Source organism: Apis laboriosa, unplaced genomic scaffold (genome assembly GCF_014066325.1).
Source record: "Apis laboriosa isolate Shangri-la unplaced genomic scaffold, ASM1406632v1 scaffold16_cov148, whole genome shotgun sequence".
Classification (NCBI taxonomy): Eukaryota; Metazoa; Arthropoda; class Insecta; order Hymenoptera; family Apidae; genus Apis; species Apis laboriosa.
Window position 1 is genome coordinate 824,439 of NW_025222129.1, and position 19,118 is coordinate 843,556.

Here is a 19,118-nt window from a genome sequence, read left to right on the forward strand (position 1 = left end):
GGGAAATCGATATTATTATTTATCCATATACTGTACACTACTTGTTATTTACCATGTTATTATTATATGGATTACATAATATCGAGCTAATGGCTACGAGATTAACATTAACGTTTATTGGATTCTTATTTACGATTTACTATTGCTTCATTTTTATCATTTTTATCATTATATATATATATAAATTTAATAAGAGAAACGTATAAAGTCTACAATCTAGATATCTAAATCCAATGTTTTGATTATTTTATAATTAACTTTAATTTTTCGTTGAGAGTCTGATTCTCTGTTTTGAGGAAGAAAGAAGAAAGAAGAAAAGTTTATTTCTGCAAAGTATCAAGTTCGTGTCATCAAGGATATCAAATAGATTTGCATATATATTTTTTTTTTTTCCATTCTTTAATATTGTACGTCAAGGCTGGTATAATTTACAATATATCAAAGGTAAAATGCATACTCGAGAAAACTTATTCGCTACCAAAAATCGAAAAAAAAAAAAAAAATCGAGACGACGAATGTGTTTCTTTCATAAAGAAAATTGTTTACACGCGCTCAAGAGTAATAATTTAATCGGAAGGAGTGATAAAATTAGACGCGCAATCGTGTGCATATTTACAAGTTTTCAGCCGAAAGTAGAAACAAATTACAATACGACGAATTTTACAACTTGGATCGAAGTTTTGTTACATCAGTAGTTGATTGATCGAAACGATATATAGATAAATATAATTTTCGAAAAAAAAAAAAGTCTCGAAAAGGAAAGGAATTTTCTCGAAATTTGAAATTGATTCCAATTCTAGAATTATTATTCAACTGTCTCGGAGATTGATTACTTTTCGTGATACTCGACGGTATAATTTTACCTGTTCGATCTTATTTCGTATACTACTCGTTCTCGTATTCGTTTTCTACTTTCAAGTTCTAATCTAATCGCAAAAAAACAATTAACCGCTTTCCTGTCCCTTCGTGGATGAAAGACATCGTGAAAAGTTTGACCGAGGGTCTAATTATGCCTCCTTTGCCCCTTTGCGAAAGGAAGTTAATTTTTCTTTTTTTTTCTAAACGACTTTCCTTCCTTCCTTCCTTCGATCGATCGAATTATCGAATATCGAAGTGAATTTCACTCGTTCACGAAACTCGCAGATTGCAAGATCGATCTCGTGATCTCTTTCCTTCCTCCCCCTCCCCCCTCCCCCGTTCCGTTCCATCCCATCCCATTCCATTCCATTTCTATCTCTTCGTCGGTATTGTTTTCAGTAGCCGGTATAATCCTGCCATGACAATCCTCCTCTCTGCGGCCTGTATTGCGTCCCACCGATTTGAACAGTCTCGGGTGTCCTGTAATACACGGTCCTCAGCCTATCGTTGCCCGTGTTGACCGCAGACAAGAATTGAGGATTGGTAACGAACGACGATTTCTGCTGATGTTGCTGATCTACGGGCCTGGAAACTTTGTAACTACTCGTCTCGGACGATTGGAGGATCGCGTCTCTCCCTATCTGCCTGTGGAGAGGGAGAACGAATCCGCTGGGCAGGCTGGTCTCCTGGTTCAACGTGGGCGTCAACGCGTCGTTCAGCGTCACGTCGTACTCGCTCTCCGGGATGTCCTGCAACCGGTGCGTCACCTCGTTCAACCTCTGCTTCACCCTGAAACTTTGGGGCCCGGTCGGATTCTCCTGGATCTCCTCGTTCTTAAAACCGGATCCGTAAACCGGACTTGGACTCTCGCTCGATGGACTCACGATACGCCCCTTGCTACGATACGGATGGCCGGCTACTTGCACGCCGTGATTCGAGAACTCTCGTTCCACGGGCCATCCGCCCAATCCCTCCTCGAACGCGCCAACGTTGTCCTCGCTCGTCCCTTTCGACCCCCCCCTCGCGAATCCATCGTCCGCAGACGATCCCCCCCCATCCTCCCCCCGCTGCGTCTTCTCCTTGCCTGGAATCCTTCGCGTCTGCCCACCTCTCGCCACAGACGCGTCCGCGTAACGCTCGCCCACCCCCCCGTACTCGTCCCGATTCTCCGTCTCTCTCTCACTCTCCTTCTCCCCGCCCTTCGACTCCTGCCGCTCGAATTCAATTCGGGGGCTCTCCTCGGCCGTCTGGTGCGCGTGATAATTTTTCCCCCTTTCGTTCGTCCTCTCCCCGCCCGCCTTCTCCCCCTCCTGCCCCTCCTCCATTCTCTTAGGCGCGCTCGCCTTCACGCCGACCGGGGACAATCCCCTCGGGTTGGGATTACCACCCCTGGACGGGAGGAAGGGTCGTTTAACTACGCGAATCGTGGCGCGCGGCGGCGGCGACGGAGGATCCTCCGCCTCGTCGTAGTACTCCTCCTGCGAGTACTCCTCCATCGACGAGGATACCTGATACCGCTTCGCCTCGTCCTGATCCCGTTCCTGGTAATCCGATTGCTGCCCGCCTCGAGCACGAGACTCGCCCACCGCGTCCATCGATCCTCGCGGCGTTTCGCCTTGCGCCGATTTCTCGCCAATAATTGTCCCCCTACCCTCGTTGTTTGCACCCTCCCTCGGGATGGATTCTATTTTGCGGGGCGGTTGCTCGGGGGAACAAGTGGTGGTCGTGGCGGTCGTTGCAGCGGTGGAAGTGGTGGGGGCGGCGGCGGTGGTGGTGGTGGTGGTGGTGGTTCTTTCCGTGCGATCGTAATTGTTGTTGCGATCTCGAACTCTGGACGGCGTGTCGGCTTCCTGCGGATCCTTCGGTCTCGTGTCTTTCGATCTCGAACGATCGGGGCCGGCCCTTTCCTGCTTCTCGCCCGCTTCCTGCCCTCTCCCTCGATCCTTTCCACGATCGAGGAGGGAACGATCTCTACCTCGATCCCTGTCTCGATCGTAGTACCGATCTCTCGACCGATCCGGGTGTTTCCTCGGCCGCAACTCGTCCTCGTCGTCCCGATATCGCGATCTGGGAAAAGAAACAAAAGAAAATCGGAGATCGTCGCGGGGTTAGATCGCGAATCGGTCACGTGGGATAGCAATAGAATTGTGCATACGTGCGTACGTTACCTTACCTGAAGGGTCGGCCTCTGTCTCTCTCTATCGTATCGTAGAAATCCCTGTCCCTGTCTCTGTACGACGACGGCCTTCTCCTCAACGGCCTTCGAATAGGTCTCACATCCTCCAACTCGTCCTCGTAATAGTCGTCCTCCGCGATGTCCACCGGTCTTCTTCGGGGTTCCTCTGTAAAACAGAAGAGTCGTTATCGCGTTGTCTCTCGTCTTATATAATTTGCGCTCCAAGTATTTTTTTCACTCGAATTCCGTTCGGTGAATTTCTTACAGCCAACTTGAAATGATTTCACGCGCGAATTAACGTACGAAACTTTTATATTGTAATATTTTGTGTTATATTGTAATATATTGTAATTATATTGTAATATATTGTGTGTTTACGTGGAAGAAAGAAAATTTGTCGAAGATTATATAGTATATCGTTGTTTCGCGCGATATTTTAATAATAACGTAATTGGCAAGATGGGCTCTCGGTTTGCAATCGCGATGTCTTCACTTTTCTATTTTATTAAGAGCAAATCCCAATAATTACGATTCCAATAATACGTGCTCTCACATTCTATTATTCGTATTTTTCATTTATTTTACTTTCATCGCTATTTTCCTTCTCTCTATCGTCAATTTCTTAATTAATGAAAAATTTATCTTGAACTAATATCCCAATAACGCGTTCTCACATTCATTATCTACTATTCTTATTTTTCATCTTCTTATACTACTTTCATCGCTATTTTCTCTTTATCGTCAATTTCTTAATTAAATTATCTTAATTAATAACAAAAAATTTATCTTGAACTAATATCCCAATAACGCGTTCTCACATTCATTATCTACTATTTTTCATCTTCTTATACTACTTTCATCGCTATTTTCTCTCTATCGTCAATTTCTTAATTAAATTATCTTAATTAATAACAAAAAATTTATCTTGAACTAATATCCCAATAACGGGTTCTCACATTCATTATCTATTATCCTTATTTTTCACCTTACTACATCTCTATTTCCAGTTTCTTAATGAACAGAAATAATTTATTTAATAAAACGAGAAAATCAAACTCGTCTTCATCGCTATTTTCCTTCTTTCTATCGTCAATTTCTTAATTAATAAAAAATTTATCTTGAACTAATATCCCAATAATGTGTTCTCACATTCATTATCTATTATTCTTATTTTTCATCTTTTTATACTACATCTCTACTTTCATCGCTATTTTCCTTCTCTCTATCGTCAATTTCTTAATTAATAACAAAAAATCTATCTTGAACTAATATCCCAATAACGCGTTCTCACATTCATTATCTATTATCCTTATTTTTCACCTTCCCTTACTACATCTCTATTTCCAATTTCTTAATGAACAGAAATAATTTATCTAATAAAACGAGAAAATCAAACTCGTCTTCATCGCTATTTTCCTTCTCTCTATCAATTTTCTCTCTGTCAATTTCTTAATTAATAAAAAATTTTTTCTCTCTGTCAATTTCTTAATTAATAAAAAATTTATCTTGAACTAATATCCCAATAACGCGTTCTCACATTCATTATCTATTATCCTTATTTTTCACCTTTCCTTATTACATCTCTATTTCCAATTTCTTAATAAAAACCAAACTCGTCTAATTTCATTACTGTATTCCAAAATAACTTAAAACTCAACACAACCTTGAAAATAATATTTCTATTCCCACGACTGTCGAACGCGAACTCTAACGTCTAAAATAACTTCGATCCGCCATCACGATCCAATTTAGAGATAAAAAAACCATTCGATAGTACATCATTCCACGCTCTATAAGATCATAAAGAGCTTAGGAATCTATTGAATGAAGCGATATTTTAAAAAAATCAAACGTAAACGAATATCATCGCCGTTCGCATCGATCCAAATGATCTTAGAATCACCACTCTCGAGTTATCGCATGAAAGGCTTTTCCTCTCCAACTCACCACTTGATTTAATGCCGCAACTCCAGCAGAACCAAAATTTTTGGGATTGTTGCGGCGACAATATTTATTTATATTTGATTTTCTTAGAATATCGCTTCATAAATAGCTTCCTAAGCTCTTTACGTATAATCTTACGAGGCGTAATCTTATCTTACGAGTAATTCGGCAGGCCTTTCGGAGCGCAAAGGGTTAACAAACATCGAAAAGATGGAAAAGCTACCGGTCGATTGCACGGCCGTGGTTTTGTAAGCGTATTTATCCTGCTCGGAGAGGGGGACCGGTCTACGAATCTTGGGCGGCGTTCTCGGTCTCGCGTAGAGCGAGGTTGCGGGTGCGGCGGGTTTCACCAACCCGTCCGAGCCTCCCCCTCCCCCCGCCGAGACGGGATCCTTGTCCTCGTAATCGTCTCTATACCTGTAGAAACAAAATTCACGTCATCGAATTTCTCGATCGAGCAAAAACAACAACAAAGAAAGAACGTTACCTTTTATCGGGATAGCGACGATCATCGTCCCTTAGCCTGGAATCGACTCGTCTCTCGTCCAACTCCGCGTCCTCGACCTCCCTAGACAGGGACGACCTCGATCCCTGGTCGGGATCCCTCGACCTTACCCTCGAATCCTCCTCCAAAGGAGGAGGATCTCTCCTCCCAGGCTCCCTCCTGTTGTTCCTGGCCGGGTATCGGTCCCTCTCGTCCCTGGGGGCGCCCCCCTCCCTGGACCTAGGCGAGTCTCGAAACTCGCGATCCCTCACGTACTCGCGATCCCTCGTCCTGTACTTTCGATCGTCGTAATCGTACTCGTCCCTGCCGTACCCACCTCGTGGCCGGGTGTAATCGTCGTCGTAGTACTCCTCGTCGTAGTAATCGTACACGGGCGGCCGCCTCCTGAACGGTCTCCTCCTCCTGGGAAGGTCTCTGGACGATTGGCGGCCGCCAATCGCGGCTGTGACCGGCGGAAACGCGGTTGTGCTCGTGGTGGTTGTGGTCGTCGAGGTCGTGGACGTTGTGGAAGTCGTGGTCGCTTTGTAGAGGGCGTCGTTCCTGTGCCAGTACTTCCTCGAATTGGCGCAATCCACCTCGGACACGAAGTGGCAGATGAAGGTCTTTTGGTCGAAAGCCGTGAAGTTGGCGCAGAGGAAGTCGTATCGGGTACCGAAAAGGCAGTGGTGATACACCTTGGGATGGAAGAAGGAATAGAATTTAGATTCATTCGGTAAATTTCTAGGGGACGAATTTGAGTAAATAAATAACGCGTTTTGGCATACTTTTCTCCACTCGGCTAGCCCGAGCCAGCTTTCACGAGTAATTGGTAGGAGATCACGCGAACGTGGATTACACATTTCTCCTCTAAAAGTATCCACGATTGTCTGGGGCACGTATGTTCTGCTCGGATTATCCGCAGGAATCCGTCTAGAATTATTCTGAGCACGTCCTCGCTCGCACGATTTCGTTTCTGGAAATCATTTTTCTTTTCCCTTCCGAACGATCTCGAAAGAAAGGGACGATCCTTAGCTCGTCCCTTCCCACGCGAGCCTTTAATTTTTAATCCTTTTAATCTTTATCCATTTCGTGTCCCAAGTTTCACCACGCTTTGATAATTTTATTGGAAAGTCCCCTGTTCTAAATTGCAGGAAGCCTACACGAAAACAATTCGCGAATAGGTCGTTGGAAAAATCGTGTCCCTCTTTCGAACCGACGGAGGATTCTCGATGGATCTCGGGATCCTATTGCTCAACTTTGCTAAAGGTAAATGTCAAACGTACTCGTTGCTTGGTCACGAGTTTTCAGCTGAATCGTGAAAAGAAACGGAATTACTTGGAGCTCGATGAAGCGAGAACCCGCGTTTTCGTATTCGCGAAACGTTTCCGCTCGAGATTCCGATCTTTCCAAGTTCTTTTTTTCTTTTTTTTTTCCCGCGATAAATTTTCACTCCTTCGCCACGTCATTTTCTTACGGTTGGTTATCCGGCTACGGGCGGATCGTTGCTCCACACCGGGGCCGAGCGAGGCGAATCCGCAGATTCGAGATTTGCATAACAATGGCCCATTCGTTCGGTGGCTGAAACAATCGATAAGAAAACGTCGGAAAGGGATACTTTGCAATCGCTTTCACAATAATCCCAGGATCCGTGAATCTTGGAACGGTCAGGGACGGGAAGCGTATCGGACCGCGAAAAACTCTCGAGTTCTTTTCTTTCCCTCCTCTCGTCTCCCTTTCCCCTTTTTCCTCCACTTCGACAAATCGAATCGAAAGAAAATTTGCATCTCCACCCGTCGAAGATGGAGAGCGTTTAACGGATGGTCGATCGCTCGATACGATAAGAAAATCTTTCCACTCGTCCAGATGACACTGACTTTCCTTTTCACCAGATCACGCTGAATACCCGCTTTTACTCTCTCGTGTTTCGCGATCGTTTCTACCTTTGTGACGGAAAAAAGAGCGGGCTTATTTATTTGTTTGTTTACGCGCTCACGAAATCGGCGAGAGAATGGCGGTGGACTGAATTACCTCGAGAAACTGGGCCTTATTAGATCGATTCTAAAAAAGGTTCGAGTCGTGATCACCGTGTATCCCACACGGATTCGTCCTTAAACTCGTAGTTTCTTCTTCTCCTCTCCTTTCCTCGTTTTCTTAACTTTTCGATCTCTTCGGATTTTTTTTTCTTTTTTTCATTTATTTCGCTCGAAGGTCTCTCGAAACGAAGAGACACGAGCAGGAATAAATTTTTGCTTAATTATGCGGACCGACTGTCGTGAATGCAAAACGTATATATGTATATACATATATATGTATACATATAGAAAAAGAGCGCGAGCGTCTCTCTTGGAAACATTAAAGGCATCTTTAAGCGGACGGTATCCTTCGATGCGTTATTTAAAGAAAGAGAAAGTCTACCAATTTTCATAGAATAACTAAGCAATCGATACGTTCGTCAACCGGTGGAATAATTACGAATACATATTTCTTCTTCTCACCTGGCATTTGTGCGGCACGCTCGCGTAAAATCCATCGTGGAGGCCGTCGCATTTGAAGTCGATGTCCTCCGGTATGCTGTTGTAGAACGGGTAATCGCTGAGATTGTAGCCGTTCAACTCGCGGGGCAAATTCGGGTCCCAGATGTAGTCGATCTGCGGGATGCCTGTGAGGACGTGGCCGCTGGTCGCGTTCGTCTCCCCGCTAGCCACCGCGGTGGTCGCCTGTGCGATCGAGAAGAATCGAATAGAGAAGAACAAAAAAAAAAAAAAGAAAGAAAAGAGTAGAAAAGAATCAATTCGTTTGGATTCCAAGCCAAGTTTACCATTACCATCCCGGGTAATAGGTCGAGATGAGCTAGCTTCGTTCGATGATGTCACGATGTTTCTATAGCTTCTATGCGAAGGTAAACTTGTTATATGCGCGTAGCGTGTATAAGATGGATGGAGGTTGATTAATTTCGATACGATATCTAAAAAGCTTAAGCTGAGAAGGAAGAGGGAAATATTGTATACCAATCCTATGTTTGTATTGGATGCAAGCTGGCTGATCAAGTTGCATCATCCCCCGAATCGAGGCGATCTCGAAGATCAATTATTGAGCGAAACGTACCTCCGCATCTTCGTTCTCGTTCCTCTGGTTCTCTTCGGTGGTGGTTGTTGTTGTGGTCGTCGACGTAGTGGCGATCTTGAATTTCGGCCTGGTAGCCTTACGTTCGGCCGAAATCGCATTGGCCAACAGGATTGCTGGAAATTGTTGGACGGAAATGAAACCTGTCCATCTTTTCTTTTTCGAAGCTTGGACATCAATAATCGAACGATCGAAAATGGATGGACGAAAAGTGGAATGGATCGAAGATGGAAACGAAAAGTGGAAAAGTTCGAGTCGAGAGTTGTGGAGGCACAGGTTGGATGGTAAATAATCAAAGGTACGCATCCGCACGGGCGTTGCGCAAGCCGAGAGGAGGAGAAGAAGAAGAAGAAGAAGAAGCGTCGGCGTTGCAAAACCCGCGCATGAGAAGAGCAGCGGGAGAGGAGCTCGGTCCTAGTTTGTGTTGCAATTTCGTGTCGCGGTACAGGTGAACGCGTTTGGTTGGGCAATTGTTTTCAAGCGGATCAAGGCTGTCCATCGATCGTTTTCCTGTGCACAAGAATTATTATCGTCGTTGATTTTGCTGAGAGATCGTTAACCGGATCGCGTTTATTATTTCACTGGGAACGCGATACGTTCAATATACCATCCATCTTGCCGTCTCTTTTCCCTTTTTCTTTTTCTTCCTCCCCTCCCTCCTTCACCCGTAACGGCATCTCGTTAATGAACTTGAATTATCGGCGGATCTTTACACGACGAGCAACCTCTAATTAAATCAAACCGGTTCAAGGTCGGTGGATGGACGAGAAAACCTCTCGAATCGGACGAATATGTCTCGTGTAACTCGTCGTCGAACGAAGAAAAAAAAAGGAAAAAATACTTTCTTCTCCAATTCTTCCCCTTCTTTCAGGGAGGAAAAGTTATCAGGATGATTTCGGTGTGGGGGGTATCTTTACGATCCTTCTCTAGGAGGGGAAGTGGATGTCCTCGACGATGGAAAACGTATAACGCGTTTATAACGGGATATCGTGGTTTTCCAATCAGGAGGAAGGGGAGGGGATCGATGCAACCGAGCACTGGTTGCATAAAAATGATTTTATGGGAACGAGAGTGCTCGCATTCCGTTTGTGGGAAACGGTTCCAACCTGGTCACAACCCAGCCTTCCCCCCCTGTTTTCGTGACGAATCGATTGCTTCGTTCGATTGCTCGCGATTGGGAATGGCTCGACATTCTCAGTTAAAAAGAAGAAGAAAAAAAAAAGGGGGGGCGCGACGAAAAATATATACCAAACGATCGAAGATTTTCTTTCTTTCTTTTTTTTCCGATCCCCCGTGGTATTGGGACAAGAGTGCAAGGTACCGTATCGTTCGGTAGCTTTCAAACAAGTTTTCGAAGGCCTCGAAGGACTGTCTCTCGACGCGAGAAACGAATAGTCGTCGAACGGGTGAAAATGTCAGAAACCCACATTCGTTCGGTGTTGCTCGACTCGACTCGCTATATTCTTTCCAAACAATCTTATCTTTCGTCGAAGCAAAATTCTTGGCAAGCCCGAAATGCTCGAATGCGAGTCTCTCCTCTCTCTTTCTCTCTGCGAGATGTGGAGAATTTTGGAGCTACCGTCGCACGTCGCAACAGGACAAAGGAAACGGGCTTGTTGATATGCACACCGGTATCCAGTACCTTCGTGGAATCTTTCGGTCAAGCTCTTTCGCGCGTCACGCGTATCTGATTTGCCGTTATGAATACGAAACGTGGTGTTTTTCCATACGTACCGTATACGTTCACACCGATTCGATCGTGAAAGAAAAAGAAAAAAAAAAAAAAAAAGAAAAAAAAATCGATTCGCCACGAGAGAACGAGATAAAACGGTGTGAACGAACCTTGAACGACATCGACGCGAAACTCTCGGATGGAAGGTCGACCGCTGTCTTCGGCATTCCTCTCCGGATATGGAGAGTCCAAAAATACCAAGGACACTTTTGTCCCCGGCGCAACGAATGCGAAGCTTTTACTTCTTTCGCACAAATTAATCCGTGCGAAAATTAATTCGCAGTTAAGAGGCGAGGAGAGTTAGAATTTTTTTTTTTTTTTCCAATCGATCGAGTTTCTCGCTCGATTTTGTAACGTGCTTACTACTATACCGTGCTTGTGTACTTACCGTACAGAGCGAGCAGAAGCCACCTTTTCTCCCGCATGTTGGCGCTACTGTAACATACAAGAAGAATGTCTCCGTTTAATCCTATTCTCGTGAATCTCGGAAAGTTTTTCGTGCGCGGCGCGGAATTTCCACTCATAAGAGGGATTAAAAATTGACGAGAACGTGTCGTAGAGGCTCGATATTAAGTTGTACGTAGCATAATCGAGGCAATAGCTCCGCGTTGGAACGTAGACCGGTACAGGCGCTTGAGCATATGGGAACGGTTAGGGAACTTTCTCTGTGCTGTCACCACTGCTAACCATATAATGCAAGGATAATGTAGGTGTTATATAAATGCACGATCACGTAATACCGGGTGTGACTTTGTCGTCACTGTTATGCACGCTACTTTTAATAATAATTATAAAACAAAGAGAATTTTCCCTCCGTCCAATATCCTCCATTGCTCCACTGATAAATCCACCGTGATGAAACCGTCAACCTAACCTCAAATCAACGATAGATATTTGTAAGAAATTGTACATCGTTTCGATATTCGTCGAAGAACGAATTCGACGGAAATCGGTGAAAGCAATCCGTCGATAAGATTGCGTTTTGATTATTCAACAATTGATTATTCTTTGGTTTATCGTCTTTGAAGGAAAAAAAAAAAAATGCTTGTATCAACGAACTCGACCGATATGGATTTATCAGTTTCGGTGTAAAGAAAAGAAAAAAAAAGAAAAGAAAAATGTAGACCAATCGCGGGATATTTTCGCATTAATTAAGCGCTCCAGTTCGCAGACGGATCGTTATCGTTTGTGTAAAAGTGTGGTGGAAAAAGGAGAGAGGTATATACCTGCTCTCTGCCTCTTTCCGCAAAATGGAAGCATGGAATAGCGCGTTTGTTCGATTACACAAGTCTCGCGATTGCTTTCTTTACTACGTGTCACGACGACGAATATACGCGAGTTCCCAGGAGTGCTGGGAAATTTTAGTCGTTTCATTCGGAAGAAGAAGTCACGATTACGCGATCGCGTTTAACGCGCTCGTTTCCTTCGCCATTTTAGAAATTGCCGTTAATACTCTATTCTCTATTCTCGGTGCTATAGCTCGATCAATCCTCTCTTCTTCCAATCCTCCGAGTAAATTATTATTTTACGCGAGGCGACTACATTTTTCGACGACTACTGCAAATACTTCTCCTCCTACGGTAGAGATTCCTCTTTTATCGAGTCGCGCGTTCAACGACGCGACACTCGTAACGTTACCTTACGGTAAATTACGTTATGTTACGACACACGTAACGGTCAACCCGCGACCGCTAAAGGTCACCGGAAGTAAATGGTTAGCTAGCACCACTAGTTGTCCGATCAATTCGATTTCTCGAAACAATTGGTAAATCTTTTAACCGTTTCTTTTTTTTCTCCCCCCTCAACGAGACGAGACGAGATAAATCTTCTCCTCCTTGAAGCTTTTAAAACAACTTTTCCTTCTTTTCGTTGGATTTGGAGAGAAAATTATACGCTTTTTTTCAAGGGAGAGGAGGGATATGGAATAATTGGAATCGGGTCAGAGAAAAACTTATATATACAATGCGTAACGCTTGTTGCTTCTCTCGAGACATTTCTGTTTTTTTTTTTTTTTTTTTTTAAGATTAAACAGTTCGCAGAAGGCGTGGTTAGAAAACCCGATAGCCTTCAAAACCCGTACGAGTTGGCAGCAAGCTTTCATTTCCTCGTGCTTGCTGTTCCTTCATGCCTATCTGTCGAATAAATACATACGTTATCGAGTGAATCGTGTTGCGAAGAAGCTGCGTACTCGTCGCTTCGATCGTGCGACGAGTTTCCGCACATTTTTTCCCCTCTTCTTTCCCAACTTCTTTCCCGAGTGGATGCTCGCCGGTGCTCAATCGTAATAACAATAATCACGCTTAAAAATGGAACGTGAGAACGTTCTCTTCATTTCGATCGTGTCTCTCCCTCGACCGAAAATTCGTCGAATAAAACTTCGAATCGTCGAGCGAAAAAAGCCCCGACCACAGCTAGCCAAACTTCGAATAGATTCCATCCTTGTCTCGATCGTTTTTTTTTCTATGATGCGTGTTTACCTCTTCGCGGATTCGTATTTCTCATTGGTCGATCGTTGGCCGGCTTATCGGCGTCGCTCGCCTCGTCTGACGCAACGAAACGGGCGAGGTCAAGGCATAACGCTCGATCCTGAGAAAGAAAGGTGGCGCGATATTTACCCGTCGAATGCTGTTATTACTACTATACTACTACTACGATCGATGGATACGGAATGAGCGCCACTGCGTATTCAACGCAAACCCGTCTTCTTCTCGATCGTTAAACACTCGTCGCAGGATGGGATATATAGGTAGAACGTAATTACGCGTGGCAAATCGAGACGATTGCGGTTGCACTATCAAATGCACACTCCTCTTTGCCACTTTCAATTAAAATCGCGACGCGATTATGATTATTCCTGGTGGATAATGAGACAGACCGCGAATGCGGGTTTCCTTCGCATCGTTCATCCTTCCCGTGTCGTTTTAGAGAGAAGGATCGCCACTTCGTGTATGTATAGAAAGTGGCGGCGCGCGCCAATAGCGTGTTTGCTCGCCGTGCGATATGGAACTGCGTGCACTGTATCGCCTTTATTCGAACAGCTGTCGCAATCGAGGCAAAAGTGGGATATTTTACAGCGGATTCACCATCCGTGTAAATCTCTCGCTCTTCTTTCAGTTAATAGACCTTGAAAACTTGGGAAATAGGTTCTATCCTAAGGCGTGTCCTATTCGAACGCATGAAAACGCGAAGGTGCGACTTAATGCCGACTGGTTTTTCGTGTCAAGGTGTCAGAATTATCTCGGATTGGTCGCGTGCTAGTAATGTTGACAAAAGCTGACAGCACGCGAAACTTTTAACGCGCGGAAAGTAATCGTCGAATCGAGCAAACAATGAGAAGCCGTTTGATTGAAATTTTGAAACCGTCGACGGATAACCTCGATAATTACGATCCTTCGATAATTCGCTCGTCGTGTCACAATCGCGACAATCTGTCGCGCGATGTCTGCCCCCTCCCCCCTCCTGTCCCCTTCTTCTGCCCTCCTCTATACGTAAATACAGGACTCGAAAGATGGCGTTTGGTGAAAATGATCGACTTACGTAATCTCTCATTCATCGAACGTGCCTCTTGAATAATTCTAAATCCGCGAGTTTCCTCGCTACGTCGAGTTCGTTCAACCTGAGCGATCGAGGATGGGGAGAGTGTTTGAATCGATAAACTCGAAAATTTTTGCGGATTCTCGAGAGGAGAGAACCGGCTTCGGATATAAATAGTTTCACGCTCCACCATGATGAATAAAATTTATTCGACTGTAAAAACTGGTGTCAATCAACATTTTTATCGGCGCATTGTGTAAGCTTACGGCAACGATAAAACAAAAGAGAAGGTGCTTCTTTGAATTCTTTTTTCGACAGGAAACGGCGTAAGAGGAAACGAGTAGGAGGTTAGCCCAAAATTAAGAACAGAAGAATAGCCGGCATAAAGACGTATGTTCTTTCCGTTTACGTTCAACCGCTTAATCGGTGCTCGTTGGACGATCCAGAATCTAATTTCACCATCGTTTCAGGGAAAATTTTGTAACTGGGATCGACGATAATTTCTTCGAAACGGCAAGAAAGTGATCGGTGAGAAGGAAACGTTGTCGGAATCGGAAATTGTATCTTCCTTCTTCCACAAATCTGTTTCTTGAGAGAAAGAGAAAGAGAGGAAGAGATTTTCGTGTATAATTAGCGCAATTAATGTGTCGTGAAGCCATATTGCCGCAAGGAATATAATTATATGCCGAGAGGTGGTAATAACGAGACCGATCCAGAATCGTACGAGAGATATTTTTTTTTTTTTTACGATTGCTTCCTACCGTTCCTACTCGTGTAAATTACAGTTTACTATAGTATTCTATGATGGTGGTGAATCCGAAATCGGGATTACAGAAGAAGGCAAGAAGCGTGTAGTTTTCGAAGCATGATTTTCTTCGTTCGAGCATTGGTTCGTTTTCTAAAATTGTCTCTGCTTGCTTTCATTTGAATTTCACGATCTCACTTGCCGACTCGGATCTCTCGCCTCGGTCTTTCGCCACCGATGTTTGTTCTCTGTTCAAGTATCGTTCATTTGAACATGGAACGGAATCGTCTGAAATTCGATTCATCGGTGCAGATCGCATCATCGAAAGTAGACATCGCGCAATATTCACGCGTGCCTCGCGTAGAACAGCTCTGACACACTTTATTTCGTTTCGAAAGCGGCGATGGTCAAATTTCGCTTTATCCTAAGGCGAGGAATAGCGATTAAAAGGAACCTGTATTTCCTGTATGTATTCTCGATAAATAATTTATCACGCCGAATTTATATATTTTATTCGTTTCTTCTCGCTTAATTTTTCCCTCCCGAATGTACGATTATTTCTTGACATCGGGACGAGATTTAAATTTATCGGTTGTTCAATCTTGAAAAAAAAAAACAGAAAAAAAAGAAAAATAAGCAAGAGACTATCTACATCTAACGCCGTCCGTCGTCATTGTTTCGAAGAAAAATAATTTCGAACTCGAAACCCACTCGTCTTGTACGGTAGAAAAATCAATAAATTCTAATGTAGCGTTATTGGATAGTGATGGTTCGTTAACTGTACCGATGATATTCATTTACGAGAAAACTGTTCGAGAAAGGAGTAGTGGCGCGATATGGTCGACGTACGACCTCGAGCGACCGCAAATATAACGCAAGGCCCTTGAAAATTATCCGTTGATCATTCGAAAACTAAGATGGGATGCATGGCGAGGGGGGGGGGAGAGGCAGAGTTGGCCGTTAACCCGTAAAAAAACTGATTAAAAATTTCGAATAAAATTGACCGATCGCTTGTTGAAACGCTTCAATGACATTTATTCGTGCTTATTATATCTATTTCCCGTTAATTTTAAATTATTATTACGTTTCGAACGGTAATAAACTTATCCAAGTAAGTTTATTCGTAACTTCGACTATTAAATTTTGCCCATCACCGAGGAGAGGGCAGTAGCGTCGCGTTCGTTTCTATTTATATGGTTCAGAGTGTGCGCGAAAAATTGGACGAATTGGCGATCGAAACGATTAAGCGTCTATTCCAACCGTTCGATTACGAGCAACCAGCTCGTTTATTTTTCCGACGGCGTATAGCGGGAGAAAGCAGACTGCGGCCGGACGACGCTTGTTCTCGTGTCGTAACGTGGCTAGTTCGAGAGCTCGCGCTCCCGATATTGTTTATTGTAAAACATCTGGCAAAGTATCGGTCGAAACGTGTCAAAACGTGCCGCGAAAGCGTGGCACGTGGATTACGTAAAGCGTAGCGATAGTTGTTGCATTGCTTTATGCGCGATCACCTTTGTGCTGTGATTCCAGGAATTGTAATTATAGGTTAGGGAGAAGAGAGGTTATTTCTTATTTTTAAAGGGAAGAAGAAAAGAAACGTTTCATTTTTTTCGAGCTCGACTTTCCTCGAGCTCGTGATTCCGAGTTGTCGCGAGGCTTTCACGTCTCTCCGTTCCTTTTTTTCTTTTTTTCTTTTTAACCAATAGTTTCTCTTCCAGTAGCGAAACAATAATTGATTCCATTTGACGCTCGATTAAGTAATTCGATCGAGGATAACGAGCGAGCAAAAAGCGTTTCCGGAGTGTTTAATATCCTTCGAGATTGTATGGAATTGGAGAGGGTATTCGGCGGGTATGATGCGAGTAATTAGGGCGTCTAGGTCTAGCGTTTAGCTGGTTTAAGCGTTGCTCGAGCAAAATAGGTTCGCGTGTGTTTAGAATCGGGCACGGAATCCGATGGTGATCGAAAGTGAACGTGGACGACGACGTTAGAATGCAACAAGGAGGAAGGAGAGAACGAAAGGGGAGACGCCGAAAGAGAGGGAGAGAGTGGAGGCACTGTCGAGGTTACGGAAAACCGCGAGATTAATCGACAGCCGATACCGCCGTTCACGAGGAGAGTTTCGTTCATTGGATCGGATAATAAGAAATCGGTAACTTGAAATTAATTAGCATACGAGCCGTTCGATTATATCAAAATTATCCTCGTTTTCTTTACCGACGCGGTGTCGTAAGCGGCGTCGTAACTCGTCAGAGGAAACGTTACACTTGCTGGCATAAACGTTGCAAGTATAGTATATATACACATTTCGCGATACGATTCGAAATATCGCTAGAGTCACGGCGTTCAGAATCTCGCGGCAATCTCGAATGGAAACTCGATTATCCTTCTCTCCATCGTGGAAACGAGACAACGTGAAAATGTATTTTATTCGCGCGAGATCAATCACTCGTATCGATATATAAAGAATACGCATTTCAATCGTGGCGTATTTTTTCTCGACGCGTGGCGCCGATTCGCGTGCGGGCTTATTACTCTCGACACGTGCGTCTCTCGAGTGCGTGCGTATTTCCTGAAACGAAATTCCACTCGTTAACTTCGATCTACGATGAGCGAAAATGGAAATTCGATTTTCCGCGTTCCGATTACGCGCTGAGATCATAAACATACGTTAAAATACGACCAAACTCGCGTAACGTATTGCAAATATATCGCGATATATATATATATACATATATATTTTTTTCTTTCTTTCTTTTTCCTTTCACCTTATTTAGACAACCTCGATGGAGATGGCAAGCGTAGGCGTACTTTTTCCCTCGAAGGAAGAAAAGAAAAAAAAAAAAGAAAAAAGAAAAAAAAAGAAATGGAAAGTGGACGGTAAATTGGAAGAGATAGAACCAGTTCGCTTTCGTTGTCACATCCGAAGGTGTGAAGAAAAAAAAAAAAAGAGGAGAGGATGCGACGATGGCCGGCGAAAGTTTTGCCGTCTTTATCTTGCCCCGATGAAACTATCGATTCAGCGATACGATCGTCCTTTCACGATTTGAATGCGTTTATTTGTCTTCTTTTCACGCGGTGCGTCGTTCGAATTCCATCACGGGATCGATCACGAGAAGAGAGCATTTCGAAGCGCGCTGTTTTCTCCTCTTACGAAAATAATACGTTTAAATACCAGAGCATTGCGTTAGAGTTGAAATCTCTTTTTCTTTGTTTTTTTCTTTTTCGACTATATCGGGCGGAATGAGTCGGTTGGAGCGGTTTCACTAGCCGCGAGGTACGGCTCGAATCCGCTCACGTGGAGGGATTGTCGCAAGAAAATGCTGACATTCTGGCCGCGGGCAGAAGCCGACCACCTCTGTCGCTTGAATAAAACACTGTGATTATCGCCGCTTAAGTAATTTCAAATTTCATTTGTCTCGTCTCGTCTCGTCCGGATTCGATGGCAGGAAAAGGAGGCAACGTTCGCGGGTATATAAATAGCGAAGGAAATTTGCCACTACTTTCGCCACGTTCAATCTCGTAAACTCTCGTATCGTAACAACGAAGGAGGATAATCGAAGCTTGAATCTTCGTTTAACCTCGTTTCCACTTCTTCTTTTTTTTTTCCCTTTTTTTTTTTTTTCAAATCATCTTCGACGATGAACGATCTCTCGAAACTTTCGCGGATTTTTTCATTCCACGGTTTAAGAATCATATTCGCCCGTTTCGAGAAAAAGAAAGGAAAAGAAAATACACAAACCTGTCTCTCGGCTCCGTTGATAGTTTTTCGTTAATCCCTCATGAAAGCACGGTCTTCACATCGAGGCGCACTCCAACTGTATATACTTGTCACACCTTATACACCGCGCGGCTCTACTTCTCTGCCAGCGAACGATCTTGAGAAAGCACGAGGCGACGAGCGAGGGATGGATCGATGGATGGATTTACGAATTTTCGTAATCGAGAAGAAAATTCGAAAGAGCGCGTTTTCGGTTTCGTTGAGGTTGAGGGCAAGACCGCGTCCGGTCCGGCCAGAAGACTGCGCGATGGAAGTGGAAAAGCCAGCGGCAGGAGCGTTGTGCTCCGGCCAGCGTCGTCTGGTCGAGCTTTCTACGACCAGGAGGATAATGCCGAGGTGGGGGGGCTTGGACGGACATAGGCGCCTTCCCTGCTCTCGCATTGGCGTAGCTCCCGTCGAAAAAAGGTTCCCCACCGAAAGAGCGAAAGGTTGGCGAGGAGCACCTGCGTCGCCACCTGACAGCCAATGCAACTCCAACGTTCTCCAACCTTTCAAACTTGACTCTTAAACGTCGCGTTAGAAGGCCATCCATTTCTACGAGATTTTTCTGTCTTATCGTCAGCCTCACTTTTACCACCGCCCGTATTTTTCATCCTCGATCCAATCCTCGTTTCGAGATCCAATCCGAACAAACGTAGGTGGACGTAGGTCGAGCCGAAAGGTCTTGAGTCGCCTTCAGGAGATTCTGACACGTGCATTCTTATCCTTATTTTTTTTCAACTCCGAATAACCGAGCCTATC

The 19,118-nt window shown here is 44.2% G+C and overlaps 1 protein-coding gene across 1 annotated transcript; it reads right to left on the reverse strand.

Moving 5' to 3' along the window:
- Nucleotides 1-1,228: 1,228 nt before the first annotated feature.
- On the reverse strand, nucleotides 1,229-18,633 carry LOC122711047 (zinc finger CCCH domain-containing protein 13). Its single transcript, XM_043929441.1, has 8 exons — nucleotides 18,339-18,633; nucleotides 10,706-10,752; nucleotides 8,568-8,701; nucleotides 7,958-8,179; nucleotides 5,466-6,157; nucleotides 5,202-5,395; nucleotides 3,032-3,200; nucleotides 1,229-2,925 (listed from the first exon to the last, which is right to left on the reverse strand). Exons 2-8 carry the CDS (start codon nucleotides 10,740-10,742, stop codon nucleotides 1,254-1,256), a joined length of 3,120 nt encoding a protein of 1,039 aa, XP_043785376.1. The 5' UTR covers nucleotides 10,743-10,752; nucleotides 18,339-18,633; the 3' UTR covers nucleotides 1,229-1,253.
- Between the last annotated feature and the right edge of the window lie 485 nt (nucleotides 18,634-19,118).

Excerpts from the sequence above, each read along its gene's own strand:
- LOC122711047 (XM_043929441.1), bottom strand. The coding sequence starts at position 10,742 with ATGCGGGAGAAAAGGTGGCTTCTGCTCGCTCTGTACG. Across the intron at positions 5,396-5,465 it reads CGTCGCTATCCCGATAAAAG|GTATAGAGACGATTACGAGG; the intron begins GTAACGTTCTTT and ends TTGTTTCTACAG. Across the intron at positions 3,201-5,201 it reads CACGGCCGTGCAATCGACCG|AGGAACCCCGAAGAAGACCG; the intron begins GTAGCTTTTCCA and ends TCTGTTTTACAG.